This window comes from Sceloporus occidentalis, unplaced genomic scaffold (genome assembly GCF_023333645.1).
Source record: "Sceloporus occidentalis isolate IW3139 unplaced genomic scaffold, rSceOcc1.0.p SCAF_34, whole genome shotgun sequence".
Classification (NCBI taxonomy): Eukaryota; Metazoa; Chordata; class Lepidosauria; order Squamata; family Phrynosomatidae; genus Sceloporus; species Sceloporus occidentalis.
Genome location: NW_028317014.1, coordinates 5,307,007 through 5,330,354, shown reverse-complemented (window position 1 = coordinate 5,330,354; position 23,348 = coordinate 5,307,007). Strand labels below are relative to the sequence as shown.

Sequence of the window (23,348 nt, the reverse complement as noted above, 5' to 3'; positions counted from 1 at the left end):
GGCATATGTGGCAGGCAGCGTGGAGTGGCATATGTGGGAGGCAGCGTGGAGTGGCATATGTGGGAGGCAGCGTGGAGTGGCATATGTGGGGGGCAGCGTGGAGTGGCATATGTGGGAGGCAGCGTGGAGTGGCATATGTGGGAGGCAGCGTGGAGTGGCATATGTGGGGGGCAGCGTGGAGTGGCATATGTGGGAGGCAGCGTGGAGTGGCATATGTGGGAGGCATCGTGGAGTGGCATGTCTGGGAGGCAGCGTGGCAAGCCTGGGCTCAAACGTGCATAAATTGGGGGGGGCTGGTAGCGAAATAAAGGCAAGAAATGCATTTTATCAAAGTTTTTTTATTATGCTGTTTGTATTTAATATAATTCGTTTATTACATTAGTTTAAATAAATGAAAAATTTACATTCATTTTTTTTATCCGATTAATCGATTAATCGAAAAAATAATCGGCCAACTAATCGATTATGAAAATAATCGTTAGTTGCAGCCCTAATACATTTCACTACAATGGCCAATTCCAGCTGCCCTCAGGCAAATATGCTTAAGACTTTGAGATTATTGATTCACTTTGGATGTTCTGACTTGATTTAGTTCCTAACAAATTTGTTAAACCTTTATTTTATAAGTGCAGATTAATCGTTTGTGTTTCTGAATACGATAGGCCAGGGATAGACCAGGAAATGAAAAGTCTTTTCTTTTTTTTTGGAGGGAAAAAAGTGCTAGGCCGGTTTGGTTTCTAGAAAGGTCCTCTTAACAACCTTAATACATTAGTGAATAAAACAATACCAAGCAAGGGTACTAACATTATCTGTGTTCATTTTTAAAATATGAGACCTGTATTGCATGTAATGATTTTCTTCAACTGCTGTAGCAGTGGCCTGGTCAGATTTTCTTATTCAGTGACATCTAATGGAACAATAGCTCATCAGCTATACAATATAAAAATGTGTACAATGTGTATTGGCGCCAAGCGTGCTTATGACAGACCAAACTTATTCTGTAAAGTTTTATAGATTTCCACATCTTTTTTTTCCCCCTCCTTTGCCCACGACTCATGATACAGATCATAAATATAATCCTCTGGGTTTAACTTGAGTCATCATTCCCAACTGCTGGTTTTGTATACAACGGAGAGGCCAAAACTCCTGAAGGAAATATTGCATGACTAAGCTCACCATGGAGTTCTAGGACAATAACAAGCTGTCCGTGCTGTGTATTATACAACTAGGTATGAGTTTAAGTGGTTTTATTATTGGAGACTGCTGATATTGTTAGTAGAAGCAGCATTCCTGTGACTTCAGAGAACTTTCCAGAACATAATGTCATTGAAAACCTGACAACCTGCCCTAATGGATTAAAAAAAACTTTTTACCTTGTGTAAGAAAAGGCATCCTTTCCTACGTACTAGGACCCCCTGTTACCACCCAAATCAGGTAGCAGTGAGTATCTTCCCACATCATAATGTACAAGATATTTCTCAAATATTAAGATTTTTTTTACACTTTTTAAATGAGAAGGCACATAGATACGTGTATATTCCTTCATTAATTTTCTTCTGAAAAGAATTTAATTGTGTCCATTGTGAATGTATATAAGCTACCGGAGTGAACAGACTGATTGAACATCACGGCCCTTGTATTTTTTGGTTAATAGAAACCCAGCTGAGAAGAGACACAACTTTTGTGTTGTTGGGGGGTCGATTCTAAGGAACAAATGTTTCCAAAAACACAAAGGGGATAATTCCTTCCTTCTCTTGTCATATGTCAGTGTGTTTGGATAGTGTTAACCTTGCCAGTGGATTTGTAAAAACCCACTTTTTTTTTCTTTTTGAAAGCCTGGGAACCTGGATCACTTAAAACCGCAACAAGAAATCACAATAGTTTAGATGTGCTCTTGTAATAAAAGAACATGTAAGCCATGAGTTATGTTCTGACTGTTCTGTAGATTGTAGATAACCATAGATCACAAATATGATGATGTTATGTCACACCTTTGCCTTATATTCATTTAAATAGTGACTTAATAATCAACTGTGTAAAATGAAAACTGAGTGGCCAGAACATGTTTATACATATTCACATATTATTATTATTATCTTTTATTTATATATTGCCAACAATTTACGCAGCATCTAATTTTCATCTGTACAAGTATACAATACAAAATGAAATGCCCTAATGTTGAGAAAAATATAAGTAAAAAAAATATTCCGGCACATTTATAGAAATCTAATGTAGAAATTTAAATTGTACATGAGAATGCAGCTCATAAAAATGAAAACCTATATTTAGATATCATGAAGAGTTTCTTGGTTTTGTTTTAATGTATGCTAATGGTCTGAAAATATTATGTAAGCATTAATAATGAGTCTTCTGAATATATAATTTAAATTAAATGTGAGCTTGAGAGCGCTTGTAAGCAGCCCATTAGTGTGAGAAGCAAACAAGGTTTTTTTCTCTGTCTAAAAGGAATATGTATCCAAACCTTCAGTCTAACATCTCACAATTATGGGAACACTAATGATAAAACTCCAATCAACCCTGTGCTTTAGAGCAAAAGGTTGGGTTATTTCATACAATACCTAACTCTTGATAAAGTTAGTCAGTTACTACCAAAACTTTAGGGATCTCATGTAGTGCCCATCTGTTGTTCATTAGTTGTTTCTACTTCAGCTTAACAAATTGATTCAATCAAATAGTCTATTTACAAATCAATTCCAAAATGTAGGGAATCTGCCACCTATATTCTGTATCGCCATACCCTTTCATTTCGCTGTTCTTCAAGTTGTAACAACCCGGTCATTACTTCAATGGTGACACCAAGGAATAAGCAGACGCTGCTTAACACAAATCCAGTCATAAATCTTGCTCATTAATTCCTGGTGTCTTAAAAATGCAGCAAATCCAAAATAAAATGTTTTCTCCTTTTGCAGAGTTTTAATTAATCCACAATTTTAAGGTTTTGCTGTGAATGTGAAGAAAAACTTTTGCAAAGCCTAATTAGCCTCTCACACAGAGCTCTAAGAAATGAAAAGGAAAGAGTTTTCTTATCATCTATCTTTTTAGAGATTGTATTATACATTAAGTGTGTTCCTCTTTTATTACTCATCTGTACTTTATGTACGTTTAAAGCTATGTTCAAATTATGCACGTAATTATGTTAGTAGCTTGTTAAGTATTAACAGCAGCATAGCCAGATTAATCCTTTAACAGACAGTAACGTTCCAGCCCCGGGTGGTAATGCCATATAAACTGATATAGCAGCTGCTTAGGAAACCTGTAGATCCAAAGGACCCTTGGAGGCATAAGAGGAGTCTTTTTATCACATTGATGTATTTGCTTTAAATTAGATTTGTGGTCCTATATTTTGTGTTTACGTATCATTTTTGCTTATATTAAAGGTGAGACCCCAATACAACTTAGGGCTCCTAAAATCCTAAAGCTGCTCCTTGAATTTGCGTTACATTTTTGCAAATTTGCACACTACATGAAGCAGATTAGTCGATCTGATATCTACTTCAGAGATCCAAAAAGCATATATCAATAGGTAGGCAACACCTGTTTCATTTAGGAGCTACAAGACATTTCATTGGATTCTTTGATGGCACTTATTCTCTCTCTTGTGTTCCCCAGAATAATGACTTATTCACCACTTTAGAAATAAGTGCTCTCCACACAAACGAATGCAATTCTGCTATTATGCCAGATAATTTAAAAATAACCTTCTCAAAAATTGGTTTAGAACCAAAGTTGAATATGTATCTAATTAACAATCCTTGAAAGACAGGAAAAGACATTTATTTCACAAAGGTCATCTGAAATGACATTAAAATAAGTCTATTCACGTAATTGCTGAGTTTCTGTTTGACCATATAGACATGGGAACTTATTTGACACGTAAAAACATTAAATAAACCATGTTTCTTAAAAAAGAGCACTTTATAGAATATATAGTCTCACTTATTGAGCCACATGTGAGCCAACCTAATATCTGACGCAGCAACCTCGAACCACTGGTTCACCAACCAGAAGCATCTTTTTATAATCTTCTCAGGAATTATACCACAATGTCCTCTTTTCTGCTTACTTTTATCTCAAACAATAAAACTAGTAAAAAGCATAAGGGACACTCTTTGACATTAAAAATGCCACGGTGGAGCTAGATCTAGAAAGACTGCTTTTTGGAGGTAGAGTCAGTGATGCCAATGCACACAGTAACTAAGGCACACCAGCTGATCTAAGGTTACCTGTCTAGATCAATGATGTAGAAGCCTTATTTTTGTACTCTGGGACCAAAAGGAGGTTTTTAGAGGAAATTCTTCAGTTATATCTCTGCTTGAATGTAGACTAAATGCTAGTTAGAGAGGGTTAAAAAATTATTTTTATATATATTTATATATATATATATTCATTTGTTTATGAGAAATTGAAAAGTATTAATAAAGAGCAATTAAAATGAAAAAAAAACACACATTTGTTTTATGTATTACATGTTCTCTGGAAGACTTGTGAGCAGGGTGTTGGTTTGTCTTAGTCTGTCCAAGTTTGTCATACCCTTTGAATATATGTGTGTTAAGAAGAACTGCATATATTGTTGGCGTTAGATAAGTAAATAATATTAATAACAATAATAGTAAAGATAATCCTTGGTTCAAAGCAATTGTGCATTAGTATTTTTTAAAAATGCAAGCCCCCCAAAAAACTTGATTTTGTAGTGGTCAGAGTGGTCAGTATTAAAACAAACAACTAGTTCAAAGCTCATTATTTCTAATGTCTTTATCAGTTTTGTTTTTTTTATTTAACCAAAAGATAAGTTAGTCTCCAAAATAAGTGTGTGAATTTGTCCATTTAATTTTATGACATTATAGTACAAAATGCTTTCATGGATTGAAAAAAAATCATTCTTTTTTCAGTAATATACTATTGTTGTGTGCAGCTAAATTACTTTTTGTTGTTTGATCCAAAATGACCAAGGCCGCAGGGTGCTGAAATAATACACACAAATCATGATCACAATGAGAAAAATGGTAACACATCTAAAGATACAAACTGGCAATTCTCTTTATTTACTGTCCTAAAAGGTTTTCTCATCTTTAAAAGTCAATAGTTTCATTCCCTTTGTTCTGTGCCTTACTGTGCCTTCCAATCCTCTGCCGTTTGTTCCTTCTTCCTTTGTCCCATTCTCTCCCAATTTTTAATACATCTTTTTAAGGAGACATACAATATGTGAAAGTGCTTCAGAAAGAGAATATCTAATATAATGCACAGCTGATCGCTCCATTATGTATGACATGATGTCAATGTGCGTACTACAAAGCTTTAGGGGAGTAATCATAGAAATGGTCTTAACATTGGATTTTTTATTATATTTCATTATATTTTATATAGCGCCAGCAGATTCCGTAGCATAGAGCCAGTGAAATAATTTAGAATCACATACAATAACAAAATAATATAAAAGGAGAAGAGAGCCCTGCTTTTGCGAGTTTACAATCTAGTTCCATTTTTAATTTTCAAAATATAGATTAATGTAAACAACAATGACAATTGACTACAGTCCTTATATTAGCTTTCAGGACAAATTCTGTTGTATCAATTTACTTGATTTTAAGGCTATTTTTCTGAAGCATTTTTTTCTGTACATTTAATGCTTCTAAACTCAATTTAAAATAGATAATATTTATTTAATTTTCATCTTTTTCATAATAAATATTTCCCAAAATGTAGGTTTAACTTTGTTAATTGTTTTTTGATGCCGTCTACAAAAAGTACATCAGTTAAAACTTCACATTTTTATCCTTTTGTGAAGGTGCTATTCTTTAAAATATTTTATCATTGGTTTTCTTCAACATTATATTTTCTGTTATTATGTAGAAATATATTTTTCAGTAATATGTCACATCCCAGTGAATGAATCATCCTGACCAAATTAGGTAGGAGTGTGTGACCTTCTACTACAATACCTGGATTACTAAAGTAAACTTTAGTTGATGAATGTTAATTATAAATGAGTTTATTCACAGACAACATGTACATTCTGAAAACAAATATTGAGAAAAAAAACATTATACTGCTTTCTACGTGTAGGATTAATATGAGTCACAAAGGTTAATTGCTCTGCTGTTGTGTAATAAAGTATCACAAAGATGTTACTTGCAATTGTCTCTTATAGGGCTGGCAACATTTGTTAACAATTGACATACAGATGTATCTGTACAGATGTGTTATGTAAAGAGTAACTTCAAAGCGTGACATGAATATAATAAGATTTAATACATGTTTATGCACCAGTGACTTATAACAATACAAACTGCTGTTAACACATTTTTATGGATTTAAATTAAATGGTTAATTGATGTGTACACAGCTAGTGTATTGATTTGCAGAAATACATTTCTTGCCCAGGTAATTATGCTGTCAGTTCGGATGAAGGTGCTAGTAAATGACTTGTGCACATTTTGCACTCACAAATATCCTTTATTATATGAATGCACAGTAATATATTTTCTTGCTGAAAGAATTGCAGTCCCAACTGGGACTTGGGCATCTGGGGGGGCTTCAAAGGGGCCCAATGGATCAGCAGCAGGGGGATGAGAAATAGTATGCCATTTAAAGTAGGTTAACTAGACATAGAGAGCAAAAACACCTGGTAGTCAGTGGAGTGCAGCAAAAAAACTTTTATTTCATTCTGTACCCCCTTCCCAGTAGAGTGGTTTGGTCCACTCTCTTCCTGTCCCTCTTGCTTGTCTCCTCTCTTTCACGCTGGTAGCTGCTCCTTCACAGGCACAGAGTCCCCCCCTGAGCAGAGATGCAGTTTGCATGCTGCAGACACAAGGTAGTTTATTTCAAACATGTATTGCAGCTGGGGTTAGTTAACACTCCAGCTGTTGAGACTAGTCTGGCATGCTAAGCATCATGGGAAAGTGTGCACTCAACAACTGGAGTCCCAAAGGTTCGCTTTTATTTCATTATGAATTGGTACGTAGCTATTGTGGAATGCATTTCTCATCATTCTCAGCCATCCATTTGGTTGAGAAATAACTACATTTTGAGTGCCAAATGCTAGCCAAAACTGTCCAAGTGTGCTATTTTGGTTCCAAACTTGTATGTGCCTTTTTTGTATGTTTGCTGTGCATCACAGAGACACACGACACTACAAAACATTAACCTCTCTTGACTACCACTCCCATGATGTTGACCAAGCAATAATATGCAGCAGCCATATTGCTAGCTGAACATCATGGGAATTTTGTTCCTAAACTGCTAGTGTATGGTTCATGGTACTTAAGTAATAATATTAGATGTATAATTTTCTCTTACAGAATGCTTGAAGATGATCTGAAGTTGAGCAGTGATGAAGACGACAATGAACAGGTATATTTACAATTAGATACAAGAAATAACTCTGAATCAGAGTGGATTCTTTATCAAACCTCTTGCTCTACTGCTGATGTTGGAATATAACTTCCACCATCCCGATTTAGCTGCCTTAATGACCCACAACAACTAGTAAATGGTGGGCCATTCTGTTCTGGACTGCCTATAATTTACTGGTTGCCATCAAGCCAGTGGTACAACCTAGATGACCTATCCTAAATACATATGTCCCTCAATGCCATATAAATACTTTCAGTTTCATATGGATTTATTATGTGGTTATAGTGATCTCTAATGTTTCCTGTGTTTTATTAGGGGAGAGTTTTTAGAAGAGTCACTCTCATTTCTCATTTCTCATTCATAATGATAGAAATTCAACATATAGTAAAAATCAGGAGATAATGAATTAGTTGAACATAGATGAATCTGAGATTCTATGTGTTACGCAAAGATGAAACTGGAAGAGATATGTTCTCATTTCACCTTGACATCCTACATCAAATGCTTTACTGGGTAAGAAAAATATGTGTATTAAACACCCTTGCTTTTTCTGCCACTGTGCTTATTCAAATTAGAGAAAGTTTGGCATGGCAAGAAAACAATGGAGCAGACCCTGGTGTAGTAAATGAAATAAACCAGCTGAGGTTACCCTTCCCGATAATAGTGTAAGCCAGCAATGGCTTGGTTCTCACAGTCTCCCAAACTGGAAGAACATAGACTAAAAGCTGAAAAGAACTCAGATGAAAAGAACCAAGTCCACCACAGTTCACATCAATTCTAGGAGACATCCTTCCTTAGTATCATTTATTGTACAGTCAATACAGTCTTGGGAAAACGCATAGCCTAACGCGTTTGGCTAATGTATTGGCTGTAGAATATGTTGTATAACTTGAGAAGGTCTCCTACAATTCACTTGAACCCTGGTGGACTTGGTTCTCTTCATCTGAAGGTTTTTTTTCAGTAAGTGTGGCATGGCCCCTAGATGCAATCCAATACAAAAATAATCTGAACCTAAATTTATATTACATGGGCAGGTCCACAATATCAAATACATAGATAGACCCAGGGGTCATCTACTTCATTACAAAAATTAATCCAGAATTTAAAAAGCATTGGAGATAAGGGATAACTTTGGTTTTTATTGTTGAGGATGTAATAAACTAATATTACACCTTTCTATGACAAATACTATGTAGAGCTGTTTTTTCATGAAGGGGAAACACCCCGAGAATATATGTTGGTACTCTCCCAAATTATTGACTAAGCAAATAATAAATGACCGTAAAAACCTTCCAATATAAAAAGGTTCCGGAACCATTGCTTATATTTGTGTAACACAGAACTATTTCTGATTGAGCTACGCTATCTAATAAATACGTACTTCTTTGCTATTTGATAGGGTTACTTCGGATTAGTGAGACATTGTAAATGAAGGGTCAGATCTGGAATCAATTTCCATTTATGTTTGAGGAGAAGCTATTGATGCTGGACTCACAGCTCAATAAAAGATCTGTAGATAAAGACATCATCTTTCAGCATAAAAAGCATAATCAGTTTCAAATGTTTTTTGCAAAGACCAGGGTATTGACGTTTTTTTTATTTAATAGCCTTCCTTTAAGATCTGATTTATCATCAGCTTGATATATTTTAATTCCCCTTTTCCAGATATTGTGCTGACCATTGCATGTTTTAGTATCAAGTAAACATTTGCTTAGCTTTCCTTAAGGGAATTTCTTTCTTGTTCATTGTGCTGATTTAAAATTATTATGACAATCTCACTCAGCGGAACAGTCGTGTATACAGCAGTTAAACATTGTTATAATATATTTAAAGATATAGGTTTGCTTTTTAGAAGATATGCATTAGGCGATAATTTAATATATATATATATATATATATATATATATATATATATATATAAAAGGCTCATGGTTTCAACTCCTTCAATATATTGAATTATGCATCTAACAGGGCCAGCTCAGACTTTATTGCTGGAGAAACGTGCTAGTGATGGCCCTTGGTAAAGTATAGTGAAGTAAGAGTGCAACTCAACTGCAAACTCTCCTGCCAATTCTCAATTATTTAACTATTCAGTTATTGCAAGTGAACCTCATACATGCTAATCCACATACATTTGATCACAAATAATACGGTATACTTAAAGCTCACTTTGTATATGTTTTTCTTGTGCTTGTGGCGTGCTTGGGTTACTTGTTATCTTATAAAAGCTATATTAAGACTCTGTTCTGAGTATGCATAGTAAAAATACAAATTTTTGTATTTTTACAGGGACATTATAGTTTGATGTACAAATCGGGACAACTCATTACTTGATACAAGTGAATACCCGACAATATAACCAGTGTGTATAAAATGTGCCTCTGGTGCAAAGAGCAGAATTCACTAAAGGGGAGAAACCTGCTCGTGTTGGCCCTTTATAATCAATAGTGAAGTGAGAGATGAAACCAAAACTTTCCCGCAAACTCTACAGAGAACACTTTGTGTAGTGATCGCCATAGCAACCAATAAAAGGTTCATACTGACTGGAGCATTCCATTGGTTGGTAATGGAACCAACTCAATAATATGACCATTTAGTAATGGTCCTTAATTATTCATTATCTATACCCTCAAGGAGAGGCCTAACTTTCATTCATTCCATACCCATATCCATATGTGTGTAGAGCCCTTTTAAATATGACTGGGTTGCGAAAGCCATAACACTATTAGCAATACAATATTTTTGGCAGATAAAGAAATGTAAATTTCAATGTCTTTTTGTATTCTTTTCATATTCAACATTTTCCATGATGCCAAAATTTACCCCAACATTTTAAATAAAATACCGGGTTTGCACTAAAAAGTCGTTATGGGGAATTTCATCATCAAAAATTTACATGTGAAAAGGGGCTTTTTGGCCCTTTTCTTATTGAACATATGTTGTTGTTTTTTTTTGGAGGAGTGTATTCATGTATGGCTTGTATTCCATAATTATGTGTTATTTAAAAAAATAATAATGAAAAGCAAAAAAAACAAAAAATGCCACAAAAAATCTCCAGCTGCTTAAACAGTTTGACAGACTGAAGCCATTGGAGCCCCCAGCTGTGTTGCTTAGCAACATTTTAATTCAAGAAGAATCGAAGGAGATGAAATCCCTGTGGAGCGGGAAGCAGAAATAAGAGGGCAGTTGACAGATGATCTGAGTTGTTCCTTCTAATATACTGTGAAGATCACTGGCTCTTTTCATGAATGATAAATGGGCTGTACACAGATCAATGAGTTCAGCAATAAACGGGATCCTGGCTCTCTGTTTACAGCTAACCACCGATATGCCCACAGATGTGCTCATTGAGTTGATCCAGTGTGCGTATTTCCAACACAAGAGGAAATTGATCTGTTTGGCCATAAGTTGGCCTTTTCTCCGCCTAGGTTGTATGATAGTTTTATCCTTTCCTTTTTAACTAGGGGAATAGGTCAGATCAGAGCAGGACAGGGTACGATGCTTTAGCTGTTATGTGACTACTTTTCCTACTAGGATCTGACAGTTTGCAGGATGCCCAGTCGTACGGCAGAAAAAGTTTGAGTTCAAAAGTGTTGTTCATAATTTTTTAGCAGAATATTTATGTATACCGGTATATATATTCCACATCGGTATATACGTATAATGTAGCGAATTTTTAATAAATGTTAAAGGCTTTGCTTGGCTCGCTGACATTAATGGTTAGAATGTCGTGAGAACGCAATGTTTTCCATTGCTCGTTACCGCACAGAAATCTACACTGCTGCTTTGTAGTACTATCTTCCATTGTTCAGTGTTGTCTCTTGTGGAGAAAACCTTTAGCCCAGAATGCATTAGATTTCTGCTGTTCACTTGCAGGAGCGTGTACGATTGTCATAAAGAGAAATCAGTATGCTAATTAAAATGGTAATTTTATGACACTTTTAGAAGGGAGTTGTACAGACCAACCTTCAGCTCCCGAAAGCAGTTTATATAGCGCAGTCATGTTTTAACACTGTCAGTCTCAACTTTTAAGCACTTGAACAGAAAATTACTTTGTGTTCAAGTGCCGATAAACTGCAAAAGCAAGATAATTGTACATTGAGGATATTTAAAAAACAACATTTTGAAATACCAAAAAAGAATTTAAATAAAGATTCTTTTGTTCCAGTGAATAAAATAACTGTAAAAATTATTGTAATTCTCCATTCTAATACTGGGCATCATTGGCCATGGCCATATTTTTGCCATGTTTTGCCAATGTTATATGAAACTGCCCAAAGTGACTAAAAAACTTTTTAGAATAATAAAGATTACATGTTATACAACTATGTGAATGTAGTTTCTTTTAAGCGTTTGCTAAAAACTTCTGCTCAGGTATAACTTTGTAGGTTTTCACATTAAAAAGAGTTTGCAGAAAAACTGCAGTTTCATTTATGGTTTCAACTCCCTACTTTCGTGATTCATTACAAATGACCAACATTGGCAGGACCCTGCTGAGGGCTGAGTTGGCCCTGTATAGTGCATCATTTAATGAATGAGGAATCTCAGCAATTTAACTGCATATTATGCTGGACCTGCTGCAAGAATAGCTTGACTGGCCCTGTATAAAGCATATTTAAATCAGTGAGCTTTTTTTTTTTTACTATGCATATAAAAACTATGCATTATGTAAAAATACATATAAACTATGCATTATGCAGGGCTAGCATAGACCTTCCTGTGAAGAGATCTGCTAGGGAATTCAAAGAGTTTAAACCACAACCCTCTTGCAAACTTTTGTGCCAATGATGAAGTGATTTATGAATTTTGTGCTGTAGAGCTTTTAGATAATAATACGTGAGTAGAAGTGGGTTCAATCAGTCTGTGGCACAAGGTCAATACATAAAGTCCAGTCTCCAGTGTTGGAGATGCTGCAGAAAATCTTGGTATAATACATGATAAGTGAATTAAAAAAAAAAAAACATGTTTAGTCAAATCAGAACTCCACTACAGATGTCAGATCAAATATTTATATTAAAGTTTCTGAATATTACATATGACCTTATTTGGTTTTACTTTCCACAGGCAAACGAAAAAACTAAGCCAAGAAACATTCCAGTGAAGTAAGTTTGCATGTATTCATTATATGGTGTTAATTCAATACATACACGTAAAACCATGACACACATGAGCAAGGAATTTTGATTATTTTTCCATGTACCAATCAGAGGTTCTACTGGTGATATCTGACTGACATAAAAGAACGCATTTGAACATGTATTATTCTTAAGCCCGTTTTAGTTTGTTTTCACGTTCTAAAATAAAGTGGATTTTATGACCTTTTTACTTGTCAAATGGATCAATGGGTCACTGTTTTGCAATGTAGGTGTTATTATTATTTCACTGTGTTATGTTGGCGTTCCATTTGTTTGTTTTGTTGGAAATACTAAGCAACTCAATCAGAACAAAATGGAGTTGCCTTACTCAGTTGACGTGTGAAAATGAAAACCTGAGTGAGCTGTGACCTCTTAGAACTTGTATTCCTTTTTCTGAAGACCTGTTAGAGCGCTCTCTCATTCTCTCTTTCCATTCAGAACTCTTTCTTCAACGTTATTTTTGACATGATCTATATGTCCTTGCCAAAATCCCTGTTAGGATGCTGGTGATTCAGCTGCTTCTTTCTGCTTAATTTTTGATATCCCCTGCTATGGACTAGGGAAGCATTGAAAGTCCATCATAGTCACCTCCTAACAATGTATAATGTATTTGGATACCTAATGTAATAAGCCCGCACATTAAAACAGCAATGTACGCTAACTTGTAAATGCTTAATTTCTGATACTTAACTATAACCTTTCTTATAGCAGGCGGATAATATTTCTATGGCCCCCGTACCATTCATACTCACTCATTCATACATCTGTCTACGCAACGAAAAGTACTGTTCAAGCTAATAAAACTTTGCTGATCTGTCATTTTATTCTTGGCTGACAGAACCGATTTCAGTTTCTAGAGCAATAACCATTCAGTACCTGCTTTTGTGTCACATGACAATGAAATGTTCCTGCCAAAATATATGAATGAGAGAAAAATGTATACAATTTTTGGGAAGGGTTTGGCCCTTTAGCATAACTAGAACTGGTGTCTATTACAAAAGAGTTTAGTCGACCAGAGTAGGTGGAACACCTGCTAAGAATTGTTACTTTCCATGCAGTAGAAATAAAATGTAAAACACGCTGCAGCCTAGTAGTTCAGATTTTTTTTTAGCAAGTGTGAAAAAAGTATAATTCTCCAAATGCAAATGGGTTTGGCTAAGAGCCACACGCTAATTTGATGAGTTGAATGTGTCGTTGACAGCTGTTCCAAAATGGAAAAAAAGTCATAGATGTCATTGATGTAAAGTGTCCTACTTTCCTGGGTTTGTTGCCATAGATGTGTTTTGCTTTTTATTCCCCTTAACACAATTTGTGTACTGTGATAATCATGATTAGTTAAGTTCTAGAGATCTTAATAGACTTAAGGCGTAATAATAAGGTTTACATACCAATGTGACAGGAGAGTTGAACTTATTTTTGTACCTAAATGAAATACCAAAAACAAATATAGCGCACACTAAATCTATTAAAAAAACATAACGATCAGTTGTCTATAGGGCTTCTAAGATAACAAAAAATATAATTTCCTGCAATTAGTTTTTCGTCAATTTGTTTATGCATGATCAGGAAAGGCATTTCTTATCCTCACCAGATTAGACTGAGATAAAAGATATGTTGTTTTAAATAAATATTGAAATTGTTTCCAAATTCTGATATAATTGTTATAGCTCCCAGCCTACCTGCACATTCTATTTATTGACACTATGACCTTTTCATCTGTTGTGAATTGCTGTGGGAATGAACATTTGTTTTGTACACCCTACCACTGGTATAACCATATTATGACATTACAGAGAAAAATGTAGAAAAATATGTGGGAAATAGCATTTTCTTTCCTGTAGGTTGTAGGATGTTGAGGCAGGAATACCCGCTGGAGACCGGGGAGCAACTTTCCCCCACCTGTCTACAAAAACCCACCCAACCTAGTTTTGGCAACGGTCATCATTGTCATCCTTTTACTGCAGAAGGCTTCCTCAGGGACGATCTTACAAATATTCTAATACCGTATAGGGGAAGACTTTTTATGTTGTTTCCCATACTCTTCAAGGAAAGATTCTTATTATGTTAAGTTAAGACTCCCCATTCCTTAATCTGCCATCCCACCTGAGGACCCCTGAGGTCCTGTTGTAAGTGCAACAAGTAACATTTTGCAATGCATTTTCTTATAGCTCATACTCATCATTGGCATGACCTGTCAGGTTTTGACCTCAAGTTTTAGTTTCTAAATCAATCTCGAGGGGTCACACTGATCCATTAATATTAACATATGGCTACTGGGGTACTGAAACTGAAATCCCTGCTTGAATGCAGATGGCTTACTTTAAAAAATCTTTACATCCTTACGAGTGATGGGTTTCACAATACTGTTTTCAGAACTTTTGGTTGCTGATTTTTTTGATACTAGCCCAGGCTTTTAAAGCATCTATGCATTGAAAAAAACTGACTCAGGGGAGCTTGCCAATCGTTTTTCTTCCTTTTACCACTTGACTAATGGTATGAGAATGATGGTGCCATCTTCCTGAAAGTTAACTCAATACGCACAGGCTCCATCACACCCAATAAGTGGTAATGTCTTGAGTCTTATCAATCCTGGGGGCAAAATCCACCTGATACCCAGGCCTACCCAAGCATAAGAACAATATACTAAGACAGAACATACCTTTTATTTTCTAAGATACTTATTAACAGCTGGAAATATATTTCTAATAATATTGTATACCAAGTAGATAATCATTCATAATCAATAAATTGAGCAGATAAAAATTCAAGAAATAAATGTTTCAGAAAATAACATTTCTGCAAGGTTAATTTTGCCTAGCACAACATTTCCAGGTTTTGAATTACCCCTTTTATTCCTAGAGGAATCTTTTCTGCGCTTGCAATAATTGAGGCTGATTTTATTGCAAAATTACCTCTGGATGAGGAACGTACTCCAGAGAAAACATGTATGGGTAAAAATATGCAGTGTTTGCCAGTGCAACGATACCCAGCCATATACAGCTATAGTTCCCAATCTGTCTGTGCATTGAAGCAGAAAATTCATTAACAGCCCTTCTGGCAGGAGAGAAAAATAGACATATTAAGGAAATTTACTTGGACTTTTTTCAGAACTAGTTGGATAACAGGTCAGTAATCAAATTGCACCTTGTAGCGTGTGCACTAAATATATTAAGAATGGCAGAAAAATATTACTTTTCAAACTTGGTACAGAACAGGCAGACCAGCTAGTAAATAGAGGCAATTATTTGATATGCATGTTCAAGGTATGGACTCATTTGCGTACTGATATTTTCTTGTTTACCTTCCTTGGGAGGTATGTTTAAATCTTGCTGCAGTCACCATTTATTTTCTAGAACAGATTTTTGCTTGAGTACAGCTGCTGTCTATAAATAAACGCACATGATTAATCTTATGTATTATGCCAGCGCTTTAGCCTTATTCCTGGATTTTTTTCAGATTGGTAAGCATTGTAGGCAGCAAATGAGATTTTATTAAAAAAAAACATAGTCTGGGTAAGTGACACAAACACAATGTAATGCATTTTACCATTCTATTAAAAAAAAGCCATTGGTTTGTTCTTGTTTAAAAAGTGCTTTTTTGCTGTAAGGAAAAATGTTTTCCTATGTCTAATTAAGCTTATGGGGGTTCATCTAGCAGCAATGTGTTGATCACAGCGGCCATTTTTAACTATGTCACATATACATTTCACGTATTGCTTACTGGCTAATGTAACGTGCCGCCCCATAGTATATATATAAGGCATATAAACTCACAGAAAGGAATTTGTTACTCAGTTATACATCACGTGTTCTGGGACATATAGGACAACTATCAGGATCAGTATACGAGAGTCCACACAAAATATGTTCTTTGCTTCTCCATGATTTAAAATTGTGTCTTGACTTTCACTGGAAATCTTGGGAAATAAGAGCTCTGTTGTACTAGTAAATCTTGGGTAAAATAAAAATAATACATATTAAAGTCGTTTATATATAAATATACTCTATACACATATCTTTTAGGCCAAGAAAGCTGGTTAGGTTGCGTAATACTTGAATGCTTTATCGATAAGTAGCATGGTAGGCTGTCTATGACATGTCCTGTGAGTGATTTTAGCATCGAGATAATCTTTCTCCTTTAGCCACAGAGCACTCCTTTCTTTTGTTGGGTAAGCATCATTGTTTGTGCATGTATATGTCATATTATCTACTACCGCCATGTTTGGCAGCGTTCCTCGCCATTTTGTTGTAAGATGTATGACATGAGCCGTGTGTTAAAGCCTGTGCCAAGCATCAGAACAAATCCACGGCTGGCTCTTGTTTGGCATAATGATTGTAATTTGGGAAACTCAAGTGTATGCTGCTATGTTACAAATGTCAATATGTTGGGTTCCAATGTTAACCACTTCTGTTAATGTGTCCTTATAGTGTAAATTTACTTTAGCACAAGGGATACTGAATTAGTTACAGTCTTTCCCTTGCTAAAAACTTAAAGCTTTTGATGTACATAATATATTTGCCATCTTAACCCTTGTCTGTGTTTTAGTTTTTTTTTAATTTAGCTTTATTTATTCAGTGTTGAGAATACGTGAAGACTTCTACATCGAGAAGCAGGTTGTATAAGATAAAAAAAAAATATTCCTGTGGCCATAAACAGATTTTCGTGTTTAATCGCATGGCTAATAGTACAGATAATGCAATACTACAGAATATTTACATGTTTTGTTTTTTTTTAAATGGGCTCCACGTAGGTGTTAATGTACTCATTATGGATTATTAAATTGGAACAATATTTATCACTGTAGATACAACATTAATTTGATATGTAATTGGCAAGCAATATCACAGTAGAAACACAAACGCCACAATGATATGAAATGAATTTCCCGAGGGTCAAAAGGGATATTAATGGGGAAAGTTAATATTTTCATGCTACAAGACATTGCTTTCATTTGTTTTTGGTGACACTCAAAAAAAGATAGCTATTCATAAGCCAAGTGATCTGTTCTTAAGAATTTTTTACAAAAAATATTGATTACATTTTTTTCCGAAAAGTCCCAAAATATGTATATTGCTGTACGGGGCCCAGAGAAGATATTGTAAAGAAGTACCTTTAAAGCATCACAAATGTTAACGTTACTCTATGAAAACTGGCGTTACAGCAGCAATATGTTTGAAATTGACTGCAAAGGGTAAAGGTTTTTTGCAGTAGGTAACATGGTTATTGGTGCGCATGCCCCCCAACATTTCAGGTGTTGGGGGAGGTAGGAGGCAGGAAGGAAGGTGGTTGGCGGTGGAATTAGGTGTGGACAGCCCAGTAAGTGAGCGGGGTAGAAGGTGTGACCACCACAGCCATCTAACCTCGCAAGTAGGCAAAGTGGGAACTGCAATGGAGACCTGTGCTGGTTTGTTGACTGTGGGGAGGTATGATCATGTAATATTCTTAATGAATTAAATTCACAGTATTCTAGCTGTGTCATTATCTAAAAAGTTGACTTCTTTTACTAATTTAAGAAAAGGTCAAGGCAGCTTTTAAATATTTTCAAACATGTACTGAAATATACATCATCTTTATAATTATAACGCTGCAAATCATTCTATTATGGCCATACATGTTACGATCTAAACTATAAAATTAGAGACATTTTTTCCACAAACATGCCCCACAACCATCCAACATGACATCCAGCGCACATTTTGTTGGTGTGATGAACAACTGCGTCAGACTGGACTGATCTGATTGGGTAATGAGTCACTCAAACTTATCTTCATTATAATGAGTAACTATTCAGGTGGGTCTAAGGGAAAGAACGAGACAACTAATTGGTCATATCTGTCAAATATTCTGCTTAAAACCAATACCTCCAATGCTGTGATTAAATGTATTTGTGTTAAAAAACCAAAATATGTTGAAGAATAAATAAAACTAGATTCATTCCATTTTGCAACGTTTAGTCGGAAAAAAAGAGGAAAGCATAAAAAGCCTTTTGTATCAGCCATGGCGAACATCTTTAAAGTCAATTTACCTGGCATATTGCTAAATACATTGGTGTTTAACAAGCAACGCATTGAGCTCATCAGAACAAGTAGAGATCTGGTTCCCAATAGGTGTCCGTGAAATGATTGGATATATTGAGTTTTCTTGTCATTCAAAGAAATGTTCTCCTGTGTTCAAAATCTAATCTCTCCATCTCAATTTTCAATAAGACGTGCCATAACATCTAACAGCATCTTCATAATGAAAATGCATTTACTATCAGGTCTCTTTTTCTGTCCCATTTCTTATGCATTATCCATTAAAACACTGTTCATTTAACAGATACTAAAGATAGCATAAACTCCAACGCAATTGATTTGTCCACATACTGGAAAAGAAATAGATCTAAATCAAAGTAAAGGATTTGCTAATATTGTATTACCATTTTTTTCTTTCTTTTTTAAATCCCTAAACTGCCTTTTACAACTATAGATTTGAGATACACACAAAAAAAATCTATAGTTATTACAAATAAAATGACTCCTAGCATGCCCTTGGCTGCTTTTTATTTCTTTTAAAACTATATTCACCTACAGCTTCTGTTAAGTAATATTCAGAATGTACGATGCCATTTGCTATTAATTGAGGGCCATTTGCTATTAATTGAAATTCAATCTAGCATGCTTGCACCTTTGCTTGGGACTTTGGTTTCCCCATCCCCTAAAAAAATTTGAGCTCTCGTAAATAAGCCTATAGGCTGTGCCTAATATAAAACTATCATATATCACTATATATATATATATATATATATATATATATATATATATATATGTATATATATGTGTGTGTGTGTGTAACTTGGACAGCACACTTTATAGATCATAATGCTCTCTTGTGTTGGACGATGTGAACTCTAAAAGTTATGTAAAAGCTTCTATTTGTTCCATCTCATTACTGGTGGTTGGAAGTACATTTGATGTGAATTTTGACTGAAATAACATTCACTAATCCTCTTGATACATTTTCGCATCTTCATGCCAGTACAGCATTTTGATTTTTCAAAATCAATAAAATCATATTGAATTATGGTGCCTGATTATATTAGGTTACAGTTAAATTACACCGTGATTCATTTTATGTTTTCAAAGATTAAACCAGGATTTGCTTGCTTATAGATATATTCATTGGATAATGGACAGCATCGTTACATTTTAGATGATGTTAACAATCGTGAGTGGTGATCTCAATTTTGAAACCTAGAATTTTATTTTCTAGTTTTTCATCTAGGTTTTTTTTCAATATTTATGTCACAAAAGATATTTTCAATTATTTTTGATTATAAGTTAGCAAATTCTATGCATTCATTTGTGCTCATCCGAGCGAAAAATTAGAATTTTTATTGCTGCATCTGTAAACATTGGCTCTTTTTTAATGACTACAGTCTTCAATAATTTAACTTGTCGTAATTTGAGCAATTTGGGCTTTTTCTAATAGTATGCATTTGTAAAGTAGATGTTACAAAAATAAAATCTTTATGTTAATCACTAAAGCATAACAAAATAATGCATGTTAGCATTCCGTTGAACAGGTTTAGATACTTAAAATATGCATACAAAAAAGTTATGAGACCAACTCAGCTAAAAATAGCTAGAACTTAAAAAAACTGTTCTACAGTGAATGACACTCAGGAGAGTGTCAGATTTTATCACAGTGTTAACATTATAGAGGTAAAATCTACATCAGCATGTCAGACTAGTCCCTCAAAAAGTCTACATCCGAAATCCAAAGCAAACACTTTTGAGAAACATCACCAGACATAATATTATTTATTCTTTGTGCTCCAATCTTGAGAAACTGAAGTCATGTCCTGTGCCAAACTTGTGGTACACTCGTGGTATAGTCACAAAAAAAAGCACTCAAAAAGTCAATACACACAAAATGCACATCAATGAAGAGACATTGCATTTTATATTTTATTTTATATTTTCTTGTGAACAACCCAAAGTAGAGAAATGAATAAAAAGCCCTGCATAGTTCTCAAGTCCATGACTGATACAACCCCATAACAGGTAGGTGCTGTCCTGTGGTGGTAGGGAGTGAGGCTAAGGGATCAAAAGTATCATCTCCTCTCTAAAAGGAATTTAGCTATTGAGCTAATTTCTCTATCAAACAGAAGCCACAACATATAGCCCATATAAGTGTTTACAAGATTTAGTAATAAGGTGCCGTTGAGCAAGAAAGTCCATTACTGGACTTACCTTTACAGTGAAGAAGACCCCCCAAGAGGTCCCCAAATTGTGAAAATACATACAAAATGTGCATGAGGCTAGCTTATTGACAGTTTTTAAATAACCTTTCAGCCCTCTAATGAAGTAGCCCTGGAAGGCCAAAACACACGCCTGATTTCGTTAGTTCCCTTGTGCTGAAGAAGTTTTCCTCCTATTTTGGATCTAGACTGTGGGTAGGACAAGTCTGATAAGCTGGTGGAGACTTTACACTGGAAAAGTAAAACATGAGACTCTCCTGACTTGGAATTCACCAAAAAACACTTTGTTTTATAAAAAAATTGAGGTGTTCTAATACTGTAGTTGATGAATCATGACATGTCTGAAAACGAACATGCAGTTGTGGGGATAGATAAGAACATAAGCTGTGTCCCATAATGGTGTCTTACCTGGGCTCCCACATTTGCATACACCTGTTACTTTATACAGAGCTGTAAACATAGTACAGGGATAGGTGTGTGGCCCTGAGCCTTCAATAGACTTCTGTGCGTAGACGTGTAGATAGGGTTTGTTTTCAACGCACTCCAGTTGTTTAGCATTTTACTTTTTTTTACGCCATTGAATTGATAGATTGATGTGATTGTGGTATGGTGGATTTTAGTTTCTTCTCATAAGGTAACTGTTGCTTGTACTATGTTTGTCAATCAGCATAGTTGTTCTCCTTACAACAGCCGCCTAAACTAACCAACAGCAATTATTAAACTAAGAATAGGGAGTAATAAAGGAAAAGGAATAATCCTGTAATTTAGGATGGCTACTCCAATGCTTTATGCATAAGGTGGGTTTCTAATGGGCACACATACACACTCGCACCCTGTAACGATGTACATTATTATCATTATTGGTTTACACATTTACAATAATGCTTACTTGTGCCAGTGTAAGCACCTGTTTAAATACCTCTATATGTAATTTTCCCATATCGCCTTCATAAAACCATTATGTTTAGGAGTGTTTACCTGTTTACAGTCCTATAGAAATTAATTTTGTAATAAAAAAACAGTCATTAGTTTTAGAAAAATCAACAACCGAGCAGAGAAATTTAATGGGAAAAGTAATGTCGTTTTTTTTGTTGTTGAAAGAAATCTGAATAAGGGCTGCTTCCAAAAAAATGGCCATTTGAATCCAAAGAGGATCATTACAGTCTGGAGTATTTTATTTAAATAGGAGTTCATAATATAACTGATCTAAGAAAGCATGCTGTGAGGAAAGAAAAAAATTGTACTGCAATTTGCACTCATATCTTTTGCTGCCAATTTTACAAGAATATAAATTCTTTTACTCCATTTTAAAAGAAAATGCTTCTTCACATACACTGGGTATTTGCCCACCACTGCTGTAGCTGAATAGTGAAATATTATGTTAAAGTACTTTGGTCATCAAAGTGTTATATACTGTATTCTACTTTGTCTTACATTTAGTCACATCCTTGTCATATTTTCCATTTTGTTTCAATGCTACATTTTTAGTGAAGTGTATTTTAAAGAGGAAGTTTAAGGACTTCATGTACCTTAAAGGGATACTCAGGGGTTCCAGGCATAATCCCCAACAAATAATGCATACTTAGCAATTAATCACACTCCCCACTTAATCCGTCATTGCAGTACCATTATCATTATTCTTATTGACCTCACACAATGCATCATTACGGTTACCATATTTGTTGCACAGAAAAATTGAAACATAGAATTTGAGGCCAGATAAGAACCATTCAAACCATCTAGTCTTCTCATTTTTTTCCTGATGTAAAGACTTAAACCTCGATTGGTACTTGGTCTCATCTTAGATGCCTATCCCATGCCTATCCCACAACCAGCCCAATAAAAAGGTATTATTTATATATACTTTGAGAGATGGAATGATGTTCACTCAGGGTTTCAATATTGTATAGATGTATGCTGATAAGTACTGAAGTGACAGTCTGAATAGAGAAGCAACATTCTTCTTGAAATCTTGATTCCTGAGCAGAGACAGGTCATATAGCCTCCGATTGTTGTAATAAGCAGTCTTGGCAGTTGCTTCCCATTGGCATCACAGTAAAAGGCATGTCAGTATTGCTACCTCTTCCAGAATATATATTTAGTCCTGACTTTATATATCATTTATGTATATGATCCCCTGGGAATAGAGTTCCTATCTATATTTTTAATATGTTATTTAACTTGACAGTACTCCATAAAAACAGATAATATGTAGTGAAATCTAAAAAAGGACCGAACAATACAGCGAACAGTAGGAAGCGATACACTGTTCGTAAACATAGTATTAAAACCATTTGCATATAGTATTAACATCTGTGATTAAAGTCTAAATCATGGAGTGTTTTCTATAAACAAACTTTTCAATTCGCAATCTATTTTAAAACAAAAATAAATGACACATTGTGTATGAAGAAGTTGGTAGAATACAGTGCTTATAGAAACAAGGGGATATTTCCAGAAAGCTCACAGTATCTAAATGGGTTAGTGGTTATTTGCGCTAATTAAAAGGATTCCAGTTGTGGTTCCAGAAGTAGAGATGAAAGGTCAAATGTGTTAAAGATATGAGCAAGGTCTTCTTCCCCAGGGTCAGACTG

The 23,348-nt window shown here is 35.0% G+C and overlaps 1 protein-coding gene across 1 annotated transcript in view; it reads left to right on the top strand.

Moving 5' to 3' along the window:
* The window catches only part of LOC149298180 (AF4/FMR2 family member 2-like), a 142,314-nt gene that overhangs the window by 84,806 nt on the left and 34,160 nt on the right, over window positions 1-23,348 (top strand). The window contains exons 8-9 of the mRNA XM_089487650.1: window positions 7,323-7,374; window positions 12,442-12,479. Coding sequence (XP_089343776.1) covers window positions 7,323-7,374; window positions 12,442-12,479 — 90 coding nt within the window. The remainder of the gene's footprint in view (window positions 1-7,322; window positions 7,375-12,441; window positions 12,480-23,348) is intronic.